Genomic DNA, 16,492 nt, shown 5'->3' on the forward strand with positions numbered 1-16,492 from the left:
CTCTGCACCCTCTCCAAAGCCTCCACATCCTTCCTGTAATGTGGGGACCAGAACTGCACACAGTACTCCAAGTGCGGCCGCACCAGAGTTGTGTACAGTTGCAACATGACGCTGCGACTCCTAAATTCAATCCCCCTACCAATAAATGCCAAGACACCGTACGCCTTCTTAACAACCTTATCTACTTGATTCCCAACTTTCAGGGATCTATGTACACATACACCTAGATCCCTCTGCTCCTCCACTCTATTCAAAGTCCTCCCGTTAGCCCTATACTCAACACATCTGTTATTCCTACCGAAATGGATTACCTCACACTTCTCCGCATTAAACTCCATCCGCCACCTCGCGGCCCAGCTCTGCAACCTGTCCAAGTCACCCTGCAAACTTCGACACCCTTCCTCACAATCTACCACACCTCCGACTTTGGTGTCATCAGCAAACTTACTAATCCACCCAACTATACCCTCATCCAGATCATTAACAAAGATTACAAACAGCAGTGGCCCCAAAACAGATCCCTGAGGCACACCACTCGTAACCGAACTCCATGACGAATATTTACCATCAACCACCACCCTCTGTCTCCTATCTGCTAACCAATTCCTGATCCAAGTACCTAAATTACCACCAATCCCATACATCTGCATTTTCTGCAGAAGCATACCATGGTGAACCTTATCAAACGCCTTACTAAAATCCATATATACCACGTCTACTGCCTTACCCCTATCCACCTCTTTGGTCACCTTCTCAAAGAACTCAATAAGGTTAGTAAGGCACGACCTTCCCGCTACAAAACCATGCTGACTATCTCTAATCAATTCATTACTCTCCAAATAACTATAAATCCTATTCCTAATAATTCTTTCTAAAACCTTGCCCACTACAGAAGTAAGACTCACTGGTCTATAATTCCCAGGGAAGTCTCTGTTCCCCTTCTTAAACAATGGGACAACATTCGCTGTCCTCCAATCTTCCGGTACTATACCAGAGACCAACGACGACCTGAAGATCAGAGCCAGTGGCTCTGCAATCACCTCTCTTGCCTCCCATAGAATCCTAGGGTAAATCCCGTCTGGACCAGGGGACTTATCTATTTTCAACCCTTCTAGAATATCCAACACATCCTCTGTATCAACTGCAATACTTTCTATTTTACACCCCTTCACCCCATTGACCTCCTCAGCTATATTCATATCGTCCTGCGTGAACACCGAAGAGAAATAATGGTTCAATGCCTCTCCAATCTCTTCCGGTTCCACTCACAACTTCCCCCTACTGTCTGTAACTGGCCCTAATCTTGCCCTAACCAACCTTCTGTTCTTGACATACCTATAGAACGCCTTAGGATTCTCCTTAATCCTATCAGCCAAAGTCATCTCATGCCCTCTTCTAGCCCTTCTTAACTCCCTCTTCAACTCCCTCCTAGCCAATCTAAAGCTTTCTACTGCACTACCCGAGCCCTCAAGCCTCATCCGAACATAAGCCTCCTTCTTCTTCCTAACCAACAAATCAACTTTTTTTGTGCACCACGGTTCCCTAGCCCTACCAATTCCTCCTTGCCTGACAGGGACATACCTATCACAGACCCGCAGTAGCTGCTCCTTGAAAAAACTCCACATTTCAGACGTTCCTAGTCCCTGTAATCTCCTAGTCCAACCAATGCTTCCTAATTCTCTCCTAATGGCCTCATAATTACCCTTCCCCCAGCTAAAACTACTGACCCGAGGTTCATGCCTATCCCTTTCCATCACTAAGGTGAACGTAACCAAATTGTGGTCACTATCACCAAAATGCACACCAACTTCCAAGTCTAGCACCTGGTCTGGCTCATTTCCCAGCACCAAGTCCAATATAGCCTCACCTCTAGTTGGTCTATCTACATATTGAGTCAAAAAACCTTCCTGCACACTTTGAACAAAAACTGACCCCTCTAACGAGCTAGAGCTATAGCGGGGAGATGCGGGGAGAATGTGCAGACTCTGCACAGTGATCCAAGCCGGGAATCGAACCTAGGTCCCTGGCACTGTGAGGCAGCAGCGCTAACCACTGTGACATCAATCCACCCACAAAATTGTGTGTGTTTGGATACTGCTCACCTTCTGCTTTAGCTGCTTCTTCAGTCTTTTTTGGTAATCTGTTTGAATCTGTATCTATTTCTTTGTTGTGTAACATTCTCCTGGTTTGCTTTACTGAAGTTCCTACTTCTTCTGCCCTCTGACTCACCTTTCAAATATATTCAGCCTCTAGCTACAATTCACGAACCTGCTCAATCTTCTCATCCACATACACTTTCACCACGTGAATGAATATCCACTGTTTGTTCTACAAATAAATGGATAAAATTCCAATGGGCCTGAAGTGGACATTATGCTGTTTCAGTCATCACTTAGCTGATGTGATCACTTAGTAGCCCCAGGATTACTCAACGCTGCTGTGAAGGTTTCAGCAACATCACTAAGGCTGAATCATCAGAGTAACACACTGGACCTTCACTCCTTTCCAACTTGCCCATCATGGACACAGGCACATTCTTAACCCTGATGAGATGATTCTACCACAATCAAGCCTTCACATTCATTCTGGCGAAGGTTGACTCCATTGGGTGGCACAGTGGTTAGCACTGCTGCCTCATAGCGCCAGGGAACCGGGTTCAATTCTGGCCTTGGGGTCAGTTTGTCTATTTGCACATTCTCCTCGTGTCTGCGCGGGTTTCCTCCAAGTGCTCCAGATTCCTCCCACACTCCAAACTTGTGCAGGTTGGGTGGATTGGCCATGCTAAATTACCCCTTAATAGACACGTGACTTTTTAAATACTAAAAGCTAAAGAATTGCTTTTTGTTTTGATTTGATTTATATTGTCACATGTATTAGTATACAGTAAAAGTATTGTTTCTTGTGTATTATACAAAGTATACTGTTCACAGACAAGGAAAGGAGAGAGTGCAGTTTTACAGTCATAGCTCGGATGTAAAGAAAGATCAACTTAATACGAGGTAGGTCCATTCAAAAGCTGGATGGCAGCAGGGAATAAGCTGTTCTCGAGTTGGTTGGCAGGTGATGTCAGACTTTTGTATCTTTTTCCTGTTGGAAGAAGGTGGAAGTGAAAATGTTCGGGATGTGTGGGGTCCTTGATATAACAATGGCCTGATGGTGATTCCTCCTCACTTTGCCAAAATCCTGTCTATTATATTGGGTTATTGACGGAGATTAGGCAAGGTACAAGTTGTACAGTGGCTCAGGAAGCATTAGTAAACTTGGGGGGGAGGGGAATCATTGTAAAGTTGAAATGATGGAAACGGCTGCTATATCTATTATAATTTTCCCCTATGTTGATAACAAGGAAATTTATTCTCATTTAATTAAAATTAAAATAAAACAAGAGCTTATTAAAATTTCCACATTTCTTTAGATGACATAATTGCCATTTTGGAAATAAATATTGCAGTACAATTTGGAACACTGAAATACAAATGATCTGTACTCCCCTTGGGAACGGTGACCCACTGGTTACGTCAAGGGACTTGTGTTCCTGAGGCCTGGACTAAGTTGTTTGTTCTGATTGGAACATGCAAGCTGCTCACCAATTTACAAGCCGCCCACCAATTTACAAGCCTACTTTGTAAGTTGCATTGTTGGGCCTTGGACATCAATGGGGCAGCTGACGTTTGCCATCAAAACTGGTTTTCAATTGTTGGTTGTCTGCTTAGCGAGCTACTCACCCTCTGGGACAAAAGGTTTTTCCTCACATACCCCCTTAAAGCTCCTGCCCCTTGAATTCATGCCCTATTTCTGAGTCTTCTCAGAAATTGCTGGCCTTTTCTTGCTGGTACATCTTTACTTTTCTCTTCAGCAAGTCCATCAGGTTACAGCTTGCTGATGTGCCCATTGTGGATTGAGACACTGGAGTTGCTGTTTACAGTATCTTGAACCCTGTTCTGCCCATTTCACTACTGACCCTTCCGGGCTGTGGTCAACGTGGTGTCAGTTGAAGGGAGCATGGGCAAATCAATAATAACAGCTACTGTCCAGTGACTCTGTCTACACTTCCCGCTGCCTTGGCAAAGCAGCCAGCATAATTAAGGACCCCCACACACCCCGGACATTCTCTCTTCCACCTTCTTCCATCAAGGAGGAGATACAAAAGTCTGAGGTCATGGACCAATTGATTCAAGAACAGCTTCTTCCCTGCTGCCATCAGACTTTTGAATGGACTTACCTTGCATTAAGTTGACCTTTCTCTACACCCTAACCTATGACTGTAACACTATATTCTGCACTGTCTCGTTTCCTTCTCTACGGTATGCTTTGTGTGTATAGAGTGCAAGAAACAATACTTTTCACAGTATACATGTGACAAAAATAAATCAAATTGAAACAAACAGCAATTCTTTGGTTTTCAGTATTTAAAAATGCATGTCAAAAAAATGATCAGTACTGAATTTTTCATAGCAAGAACTAGTTGGACAATTTGCTCCTGGAATAGAATCTCTAGAATCCCTTCAGTGCAGAAGGAGGTCATTTGGCCCAATGAAACTTCACCGATTTGCCAAAAGAGCATCTTACCCACAGAGACACGGGGAGAACGGGCAAACTCCACACAGTCACCCAAGCCAGGAATCGAACCCAGGTGCCTGACACTGTGAGGCAGCAGTGCTAACCACTGTGCCATCAAGTGGTTAAATGTGTAAATCAGGAAGTTGCTGAGAGAGATGTTCTGCTCCTCCTGAAACTGCAAGAACAGCAATTCGCTGACAGACTCGCCATTCAAATACATGGAATGGTGTAATTCCCATTTAGCATACATACATGTACGAAGAATAATTTCACTCCAAAACAGCAATGGTACTTTTTGTTAAATTTGGATACCCAAATCTATGTTTTGCTGTGAGAAAGACTGACCACCCAGCTGGAATGTTTCATATGTGGTGGGAACCTTTGTTCTGTTCATACAATTAGCTAAATTAATCTTGTCTCTAGCTGCAAACACAAGGCCAAAACATTGTCTAATTTCAAGAAGAAAGTAGAGATAGCTCTTGGGACTAAAGGAAACAAAGAATGTGGGAGGAAGGGAAGATCAGGATATTGAATTCGATGATCAGCCATGATCATAATGAATGGTGGAGCAGGCTCGAAGGACCGAAAGGCCTACTCCTTCTTCTAGTTCCTATGTTTCTGTATCAACTCCTAACAGAGTGTTAATTCCTTAGATTTAAATTTGTCTCTATGTTTGGTCTAGTCCATATAACAGAGTGGCAATTCAGGGCACTACTGACAAAGAAAACTGCACAGCCAGAGGCACTGTGTTCCAAATAAGATGTTAAACCAAGGCTACATCTGCCCTTCCACATGAAGAACAGCAGGGGAATCCTAGCCAATCTGTCCTCCTTAGCTAACATTGCTATAAGAGATTATCTGGCCATTGTCACATTGCTGTTTATGGAAGCTTGCTACCGCATTTCCCAAGTTACAGCAGAACTACAAAAAGTATTAAGTACAGTCTCAAAAAGTTAATTCTGCTTCTCTCTCCACAGGTGCTGCCAGACTTGCTGCCTTCATCCAGCATTTTCTGTTTTTATTATAAAAAATATTTCATTGGTCGTAGGCTATTTTAATGCATCCTAAGATTGTGAAAGACACTCTGGCAATGCAAGTATTTCTTTCTTCCCATTGTTGATTTCCTGAGTTTGGTTAATGGTACAGAGAGAGACAGCTTTACAGGCGAGTAAGTCATGGGCATGCGACCTATGCTGCTGCCAGTATTATATTCATTCCTAACGCTTAGACATCACCTTCCAAACCCACAGCCATTTTCAACTAAAAGGACAAGGGCAGCAGACACATGGGAACACCATCAAGTTCTCCTCCAAGTCACTCAACATCCTGACTTGGAAATATATCGCCATTCCTTTACAGCCACTGGGTCAAAATCCTGGAATTCCCTCCCTGACGGCACAGTGTGTCAACCCACAGCACATGGACTGCAGCAATTCAAAAAGGCAGCCCACCACCACCTTCTCAAGGACAACTAGGGGTCAGCAATAAATGCTGGCCTGCCAGTGACGCCCATGTCCCATAAATGAATTTAAAAAATCAGGATTTCACTGCTGTTTTTTTTTCACCATCAGTGGCACAAATTCAGAACAATTACGCTACAGACTCCTGAGGACCATCAGTCCAGTCTACAACATGTAAAGGTGCATATTGCCACATCAACCCTCTGGAATGATGAGGTTCTCCTCTGGTAGAGTGTTTTAGTTCACAAACAGCCTGCTTCATGTTTAAACTGAAGCATTCTTTTAAACCCTCCAAGATTGTACAATACTTATGCAGCGTATATACAATATCTCTCTGCAGCCTCATCCCTCCCCATCTCTGCTATCTTCTTCAACCACACAACCTTCTGACATATCTGTGTTTCTCTAATTCTGACCCCTTGCACATCCCTGATTTTACCTGCCCCACCAATGATGGCTTTGCCTGCACCTTCAACTGTCTGGACCCTAAAACTCTGGAACTCATGTCCTGAACCTCTCCCTCCTTCCTTAAGGCAAACCTTAAAACTTACCTCTGACCAAGCTTTTGATCATTGGCCCTAACATGTGGCTCAGTGACATATTTTGCTTGACGATGTTCCTACAAATTGCCAGAAGACACTTTGAACAGGGTTTTCCAATCCTGCCATGGCAGGATCCATGTCTAGACATGAGGTGAACCAGCCAAATGTCCACTGATGATCCCAGCAGCGGGTAGGGAACAAAACCATGGTGCTATATGAATACACGCTGCTGCATAAAGACCATACCATTGCGCACAGAATATACACTGCATGCCACCTATACATCCATGCACCATAATCAGTTTTCTTTTATTCATTCGTGGGACATGAACATCACTGGCTGGCCAGCATTTATTGCCCATCCCTAGTTGCTTTTGGAGGATAATTGAGTGTCAACCCATTGCTGCGGCTCTGGAGTCACATGTAGGCCTGAGCAGGCACATTTCCTTCCCTAAAAGACATTAGTGAACCTGATGGATTTTTCCAACAATCGACAATGGTTTCATGATCGTCAGTAGATTCTTAATTCCAGATTTTTTTTTATTGAATTCAAATTCAACCAGCTGCTGTGGCTGGATTCAAACCTGGGTCCCCAGAACATTAGTGGAGTTTCTGGATTAATAGTCTAGCCATAATACCACTAAACCATTGCTTCCCTTCTAACTCACGTCAATCTCAGAGTTAATTTGCTTTATATTTTTGCCATTATCTTGTATTAGAATGCTCAGCACAAAGGCAGCTCCTTGACTCAATGTCTGCTGATGCTTCAACCTGAGCCGTTTTTCTTGGCAGTGGTGATTTGGCATCATCCTCCACACATAGGCGCCCAGACAATCCCAACTGGAATTGAATTCCAACCCGTGCTACTGGCATTACCCTGAACGGCATGTTAGCCAACTGGCCCAATGAGCTTGCTGGTCCTCCCACTACGAAGTTACAAATAGCCAAATGAATCAGGCTGAGCATCAGTCTACTTGTTAACCTACCCATAAAAACCATACAAAGAAACCTGGTCAACAATGAATCAAAATAAAAACAGAAATTCATACATAAACTTTTTCACTCATGTTAGTAATCAAGGAAAATAACCACAAATAGGGAGTGCACAGTGCCCCTTATAGTCCACCTCACTATTACCAGTCTTAGAATCCCTACAGTGCAGAAGGAGGCCATTCAGCCCATCGAGCCTGCACTGAAAACAATCCTACCCAGGCCCTATCGGCATAACCCCATGTATTTATCCTGCTAATCCCCCTGACCCAAAGGGGCAATTTACCATGGCCAATCCACCTAACCCACACATCCTTGAAAGGAAACTGGAGCACTCGGAGGAATCACAGAATCACTACAGTGCAGAAGGAGGCCATTCAGCCCACTGAGTCTGCACCAACCACAATTCCACCCAGGCTCTAAACCTGTAACCCCATGTAATTGTCCTGCTAATCCCCCGACACTAAGGGGCAATTTACCGTAGCCGATCAACCTAACCTGCACATCTTTGGAAGGAAACCAGAGCATCTGGGGGAAACCCATGCGAACACAAGGAGAATGTGCAAACTCCACACACACAAGTCATCCGAGGCCAGAACTGAACTCGGGTCCCTTATACTGTGAGGGAGCAGTACTAACTGCTGTGCCCGTATATAGTCTCTCATATAGTCCACCTCCCTGTCACCACAGTTCCCCATATACAACACCCAAAGATTCACACCCACTGTATAGAATTGGATCTTCGAAGCACTTTGTGAAATATTAGCTCCTTAACCCAATTGCTTAAAGCCACTTCCTGAGTTTATTTAAAGAAGAGACCTCCCAATGGGAGCTCTTTTTCAGAACTTATTTATAGAAACAATTTCTGAATAAGAATCATAGAATCCCTCCAGTGCAGAAGGAAGCCATTAGACCCTTGAGTCTGCAATGACCACAATCCCACCCAACCCCAATCCCCATGATCCCACATATTTACCCTAGCTAGTCCCCCACTAAGGGGTAATTTAGTTTGGCCAATCCTCCTAACGTGCACTTCTTTGGATTATGGGAGTAAACTGGAGCACCCAGAGGAAACCCACACAGACACGGGGAGAACGTGCAAACTCGGCACAGACAGTGACCCAAGCCCGGAATTGAACCCAGGCACTATTAGGCAGCAGTGCTGGGTGCTGAGAGGCAGCAATGCTGATTACTGTGCCACCATACCACCTTTGCCATTTCCACAAACTAATAAACTATTCCTTCTGCTTCAACTGCCATTTTATAATGCTGTGGTGTGGTTTATCTAGAAGAGCTCCAACATAATCAAGAACTTTTAGACCTACAGCTATCCTGGCAATACCTGCTCAGAAATTATGTGATTGCATAAGTATGATTAAACATGGGGAGAATGTGCAAACTCCACACAGACAGTGACCCAAGCCAGAAACTGAACCCGGGTCCCTGTCACTATGAGGCAGCAGTGCTAGTCACTGTGCCACCATGCCGCCCACTTTTAATAACCTTCTTTGTTCCATGATTCTGTTCGTACATTTATTTTTTTTAAACCATTCCCAAACATTTAGAGAAGAGTGCTGATCTTATCATCAGGAAAATTGGCTGGGTGACCTTCCTGAGACTGACAGTATGAGGAGGGTTTAGACATGCCTATTTAATGACTGCTTCTCAGATGGATATTAATGCAGTTTCGTCACACTGTCTGGCTCAGATGCCTCAATGAACATCAATACTTAACATGTATCAAATCTCAACAAACACTATGTTTCATGCCAGTTTGTTTTCAAGCACTAATTATCAAAAGGCACTCTTGTTGGTTCAATCCCTCTTCAGAAAAATATACTGAAGGGGGCGACTCCTTCAACACAAAGTCCTGATGTTAAGACTCTTCAAGAAAATTAAAATAAATGGCAGCATGACTTTTGCAAACAACCTTTCTTTGACAGTGACAAATTATTACGAATGGAAGAGGAGCAAAATAAATAACAAGCAAAGCAAATGAATAATGGAAATAAAATGGTAAACATAATGAAAGTAAGCATAAACATATGTAAATAGCAAACTTGATTAACCCTGTGCCATGGGAGCAGGCTGAATATGAATGCTGTACATGTGGGACATGCCACACCTTTCTGGCTGTTACTTACTCCTCAGGCAGGAAGTCTATGGCACGTGTTCTGTCTGCAGTCGATAACTGGGACATGGTGTGGCTCCGGCGCTTGGTGAAGCCAGAGGAACCGTAAGTGTTCGGAGCAGCATAATGAAGGACTGGGGGCCTCTTTGTTGGCTGAGCGGCTGTAGAAGAGCTGAATAGACGGCTGAAACTGGAAGCAAAGACAACAAACAGAGTAACAGTTAGAAAGTACCAATTTGCCACTACAGCCCAATATTGATAACAGTTGTGTAAAAGGCTTTGTTTTTTGTAAGATATATAATAACTATACTTAAGGTCAGCAACATGAGTGAATTTCAGGATAAGAACTAAAGTGTATACTAGTTTGGTTTATTTATTTGTGTCACAAATAATGACACTACTTGCGATGAAGTTACTGTGAAAATCCCCTGGTCGCCACACTCCAGCACCTGTTTGGGGACACTGAGGGAGAATTTAGCACAGCCAATGCATCTAACCAGCATGTCTTTCAGACTGTGGGAGGAAACTGGAGCACCCAGAGGAAACCCATGCAGACATGGGGAGAACGTGCAGACTCTGCCCAGACAGTGACCCAAGCTAGGAATCAAACCCGGGTCCCTGGCGCTGTGAGGCAGCAGTGCTAACCACTGTGCCATGCAATTCACCTGCAACTTGCAATATTGCATTAGTTTCCAAGTCACATAATTGAATAACAGAACCAAGTCCTTCCACCATGAGAACTGGTATGACAGAAACTATAGGCTTTCAAAACTTGAAACAAACTTGAATCTCCCTATCTCCAAAAACTCCATTTCCACCTCTTACCTATTATTAAAAAAGTTGGAGTGCATTTGGAGAACATTTGGCATTGAGATTAAACTCAAACATGGGAGCAGGAAAAGCCATTCAGTCCACAGATGCTGATTCACCCTTCGATTAGATCAGGGCTGACCTGCACCTCAACTCCATTTCCTGCATGCCTTTTAATACCCTTAACCAAACAAAATTCTACTGATGTCAGCCTACAAAACTGATTTGGCCTGAACTGCTTTTTGCAAAGAGAGAGCTCCATTATCCACCGTGTGAAAAAATAACTCCATAATTTCACAGCTGCATGGTTTAACTTCAAGCTGTTGCCTTGTTTTGGATTCTCTTTATCCACCCAATTGAATCTATCATTTCACACACCTCGACCAGATCATTCTTCAACCCTCTTACATATGAGGGTAATACAAATCAAATTTTAGTTTACATTTCTTCATAAATTAATTCCTTTAAGCACTAGTATCATCTGCAGAGAATGTCCATTGTAGCCCTGCCCCTAAGGACTGGGGTGGTACGATGGCGCAATGGTGAGCACTGCTGCCTCACAGCGACAGGGACCTGGGTTCAATTCTGGCCTTGGGTCACTGTCTGTGTGGAGATTGCATATTGTCCCCATGTCTGCGTGGATTTCCTCCGGGTGCTCTGGTTTCCTCCCACAGTCCAAAGCTGTGCGGGTTAGGTGATTGGCCATGATAAATTGCCCCTTAGTGTCAAGTGGATTAGCAGAGTAAACGTGTATGTTTACAGGAATAGGGCCTGGGTGGAACTGTGGTTGGTACAGACTCAATGGGTCAAATGGCCTTCTTCTGTACTGTAGGGATTCTGTGAAGCTTTAAACCAGATGCAGTACTCCAGATTGAGACTACGGAAGCTCTGTACAACTGAAGTATCATTTCCTCACTTACAAATTCCTTCACTTCCACTGGCCTTTTTGATTACGCTTTTGGATGATAACTTTTTCTGATATACATTGACCACCTAGACCTTAGTTTACAGGTAGGTGCTATGAAACTTGGAAGCATTGTGATTTGTGAGCTTAGTGCAGAACTTCAAAAAGGACATAAACAAGTTGGTGAAATGGGCAGACATGTGGCAGATGACATTCAACGCAGAGAAACGTGAAGTGATTCATTTTGGTAGGAAGAATGTGGAGAGACAATAAAATAACAGCGCTAAAGGGAGTGCAGAAGTAGAGGTACCTGAAAGTTTATGGGCATAAGTCACAAGAAGGCAGAACAGGTTGAAAAAATGATTAATAAAGCATAAATTATCCTAGGCTTTATTAATAGGGGCACAGAATACAACAGCAAGGGGGTTATACTGAATTTGTATGAGACATTAGTTCAGCTCAGCTGGAGTACTGTGCCCAGTTCTGCGCTGCACTTTAGGAAGGATGTGAAGGTATTGGAGAGAAAGCAGAAGAGATTCATGAGAATGCGTCCAGAGATGAGGAGGTTCAAGTGCACAGATAGATTGATGATGTGGTGGTGGTGGGCAGGTGGGTGGGTGGTAGGGACTGGGTGGGATTGTTGTTGGTGTGGGTTCAATGGGCCGAATGGTCTCTTCTCCAGTGTAGGGATTCTGTGGTTCAGTTCTATGATCGTGAGGGGTCTGTAAAAATTGTTCCCAATCATGAATGGATCACAATTGAAAGGACAGATTTAAAGTAATTGGTAAAAGAAGCTACAGCAATAGGGGGAGAAACAAATTCTCAAGCAGTGGATGATTAAGATCTGAAATGAATTGCCTGACAGTGCGCTGGAGATAAGTTCAATCAAAGCATTCAAAAGGGAATTAAACTGTTATCTAAAAAGAAAGAATGTGCACAATCAGGGGGAGAAGGCGGGAGTATGGACAGCCAGCACAGACATAAGTTTTTTTTAAGTTTATTTATTAGTCAAAAATGAGGCTTACATTAACACTTCAATGAAGTTATTATGAAATTCCTGTAGTCGCCACAGTCCGGCACCTCTTCAGGACAACGCACTTAACCAGCATGTCTGTCAGGCTATGGGAGGAAACCCACGCAGACATGGGGAGAACGTGCAAACTCCACACCTACAGTGACCCAAGAGGGAATCAAACCCAGGTCCCTGGCACTGTGCGGCAACAGTGCTAACCACTGTGCCACCATGCCGCCCATACATGATGGGCCAATTAGCTTCCTTCTGCGCTATAACAATTCTGTGATTCTGCATTTCTTTCTTTGTGATTTATGTGCATAAATACTTAAAAGTCTTTGATCCTCCATCCTACTGATCTCAGGAAGAAATATTCCAATCAATTGTTCTTAGATCGAAGGGTGTGAAATGATGTTGTTTCCCTAATTTCCCTAAGCCCACTAGCCCTGCGTCCATGACATTTCTGAACAGTGAGAGGAAAGATCACGAGAAATAATCCAGTCTATTTGGCTGCTCACTCTTTCCATAGATCAGCCAAAAAGATGACAATGGTAGAGTTCATAGAACTCCTGTAGTACAGGAGGAGATCATTCGGCCCTTCAAGCCTGCAGCGACAAACACAATCCCACCCTATCTCCGTAACCCCACACATTTACTGTGGTAACCCCTCTGAAACGAGGGGCAATTTAGCATGGTCAATCAACGTAGCCTGCATATCATTGGACTGTGGGAGGAAACCAGACCACCTGGAGGAAACCCACACAGACACAGCAAATTCTACACAGGCAGTGACCCGAGGCCAGAATTGAATCCAGGTCCCGGCGCTGTGAGGCAGCAGTGTTAACCACTGGTTCTGGAGGCAACCTGCCCACGCGAAACACCAACTGGAAAATACTGATTTTTACACAGTTTGGAAAATACTAAGAGAAATAAAACTGGACTTTTAAAAATTATTCAAGATGACAGGGGGCTGTGGAGGTCAGATCATTGAGTGTCTTTAAGACAGAGATAGGTTCTTGATTAATAAGGGGATCAATGGTTACGGGGAGAAGACAGGAGAATGGGGTTGAGAATCATATCAGCCACGATTGAATGGTAGAGCAGACTCAATGGGCCGAATGGCCTAATTCTACTCCTATATCTTATGGACATGCATTTCAATTTTTTTAAATCTAACTGCTCTAATCGGATATTAAAGTACTTACAACTGCCAGATACCAGATTTCTTCTTCTCCTGGATGGATGGATACTCTCTTGAAGCTCTAATAAATATCAAAAATAACACAGTCAATTTCACATTGTACACACATTGTCCTACTTGGTCAAGGGGGGTGGGATGTTACTGAGTAGGTGGAACTGGGTCCTCCAAACCTGCTAGTAGTCTGTTTCAAACATCGGATCTAGTGAAAACATTGAAGGGTCAAGTTGAATTCCCAAGGTAGCTCAAACTACTGCACCAAACCCAATGGTCAAGTCAACCCTAAGGGCTTGAAATACCAGGGGCTTGCCAGCCTGTGGTGCCAGATTAGCCACTGCTATGCTGACTGTCAAATCACCACCTCACCCACTCAGATTATGCTGCAAGATTTAACTCATCACATTCAATGCTCCAAAGGTCTGAGCTGATAAGATTCCTCCAAATGTCATTTCATCCTATGAATAAATGTTTCCGAATAACAAGACTATTTCTCAATAATCTAAATGTGATGTGGAGATGCCAGCATTGGACTGGGATGGGCACAGTAAGAAATCTCACAACAAATAAACTTGTTGGACTTTAACCTGGTGTTGTGAGACTAATTTAATATCTGGTCCAATTTTCTTAGCTTATTTTGAATATAGATTCATGGTTTACCTTACACATACATTCCTAATGGTATTGTCAATGATATTCTCCCTCCCCTAACACAAGCCTCTCATTTTTAAACTGTGGCAGCTAAATGTGCTCAAATCTTCCCTCATGGTTCAAGCCTTTATAATGGGAATATATCTTACTGCTTTTCTCTACCTCACAGAACATAGGACATTACAGCGCAGTACAGGCCCTTCGGCCCTCGATGTTGCGCTGATCAGTGGAACCAATCTAATGACCCTCTAACCTAAACTATTCCAACATTATCCATATGCCTATCCAATGACCATTTGCATGCCCTTAAAGTTGGCGAGTCCACAACTGCTGCAGGCAGGGCATTCCACTGCCTTACTACCCTCCGAGTAAAGAACCTACCTCTGACATCCATCCTATATTTATCACCCTTACTTATCACCTCCTCGCCAATGACTGCCTACGTTTTTAGTATGGTGTTTACAAGAAATTAACACTATTCCACAAATGAGATCTGACCAGTAAGAAGTCTCACAACACCAGGTTAAAGTCCAACAGGTTTATTTGACATCACGAGCTTTTGGAGCATTGCTCCTTCATCCGGTGAGATGAAGGAGCTGTGCTCTGAAAGCTCATGATACCAAATAATGGACTTTAACTTGGTGTTGTGAGGCTTCTTACTGTGCACGCCCCAGTTCAATGCCAGCATCTCCACATCATACATATCCGAACAACTGGAAGAATGTTCAATAAAAAATCTGATTATAATTTGTGTCTAATTTTTTGGATGTCTCAGGATAACAAGGAAGTCATTGGAGATGAAACAGTTCTATGTCAGTAATGCAGAACGAGCTTACAGCAAATCAGCAGTTCATTTTTACACCACACGCTGAATTTCTTTCTCACTGACATGAAACTGGCTGTCACTGCAAGCCACTTCACACCACTGACAAAGGTCAACTTCACCCCAATCCATTTATCAGGTTGCCATATCATGCAATTCATCGTAATACATTGGGAATCAATCACTGTTAAAAGACAAAGTGTCATATAAAAAGAATGTCAGAACATCAACAATGTCAACATACTACACGCATATTCAGCGAGATTTGCTATGTTTCAGCCAGGCTCAGGCATGCGGCGTTCCACTTTTATCCTTGATGATCAAAAGAAAAAGAGACAGGACATGGTGCTGGGACAGGAATGAAAATAAAGCCACCACTGAGACTCTGTACAACACATATGTCTCCCATCCATTAGACGGGTGCGCCTTCCCACCTGATCATCTCAGTCCACCTGACAGCCTCCTGCAGCTCCATCAATCTCTCCTTGTATTGGTTGCGCTCCATCAGTACCCGTGCCATCTCCACCCGGGTGAAACGTCGTCTCTGCGCCACTGGTACCTCATCCTGTAGGTTATGGAAGCATTGCTTCACCAGAACAGATAAAAACCAGCACCCTTATATACTGTATTACAGCGGCAGGTAAAGTGAATTTAACATATTCAGAACAGAGCATGCAGCATCCTCCTCTGGGCTGGAATCCATTTTAGAAAAATCAAGCAAAAAATGAGTGCAGGAGAAAGGGGTATAACTTTGGAAGGTCCCTGGCCTTTGTTACCTTGTCCCCAAGTTTTAATTCTTCTTCTGCCACTGAAAGGAACAAAAAATGATCTCCAACCACACCCTCTACCCGTCTGCTTTTGCTTAAAACGTACATTAAAATAGCCACAGGGCATAGTTCAGTTGCCATGGTTGACTCATTTTCTGATATCCAGCTCCTCCCTGGGGGCTTTGATTTGGCAACACCACCTTAGGGAACCCATTTGTTTTTCTGCCCTTTCCACCATCACATCATCAGTCTCACCTTTAGGTGGCCTTCCCTCAGGAACAAGGCAGGAAAATGGGTCACAGTCTCTCCGAGATTTACGCTAACAATATTCACAGTGCAGCCCACAGGACAGGTGTACCAGCAAGTACACAGACCTACCTGAAATGTATTGATTTTTATTGATACTTGTATAAGTAACGCTGAGTGCGATCACATTTTTTTTTCAGATACAGGACCAAGTGTGAGATGCAGCAGAACACGGAATAAACCAAAGCTGAAAGAAAACTGTCACTTAAACAGGATTTGTGTAACACATCAGTTATTGGCTTTTAAAACTCAATCATGCACACACTGTTCTGATCAAAGGTTGCTCCACTGAACACCGAGCTGCTAACTCTTCAGCCCAGCCACTGCCTCCAGTTTGGTAA

At 43.5% G+C, this 16,492-nt stretch overlaps 1 protein-coding gene across 1 annotated transcript in view; it reads right to left on the reverse strand.

Annotated features, from left to right (window-relative positions):
• The window catches only part of mapk8ip3 (mitogen-activated protein kinase 8 interacting protein 3), a 237,498-nt gene that overhangs the window by 71,024 nt on the left and 149,982 nt on the right, over window positions 1-16,492 (reverse strand). The window contains 3 exon segments of the mRNA XM_080206983.1: window positions 9,697-9,873; window positions 13,615-13,671; window positions 15,513-15,643. Coding sequence (XP_080063109.1) covers window positions 9,697-9,873; window positions 13,615-13,671; window positions 15,513-15,643 — 365 coding nt within the window.

This window comes from Carcharhinus amblyrhynchos, chromosome 18 (genome assembly GCF_965287045.1).
Source record: "Carcharhinus amblyrhynchos chromosome 18, sCarAmb.v2.hapA, whole genome shotgun sequence".
Lineage (NCBI taxonomy): Eukaryota > Metazoa > Chordata > Chondrichthyes > Carcharhiniformes > Carcharhinidae > Carcharhinus > Carcharhinus amblyrhynchos.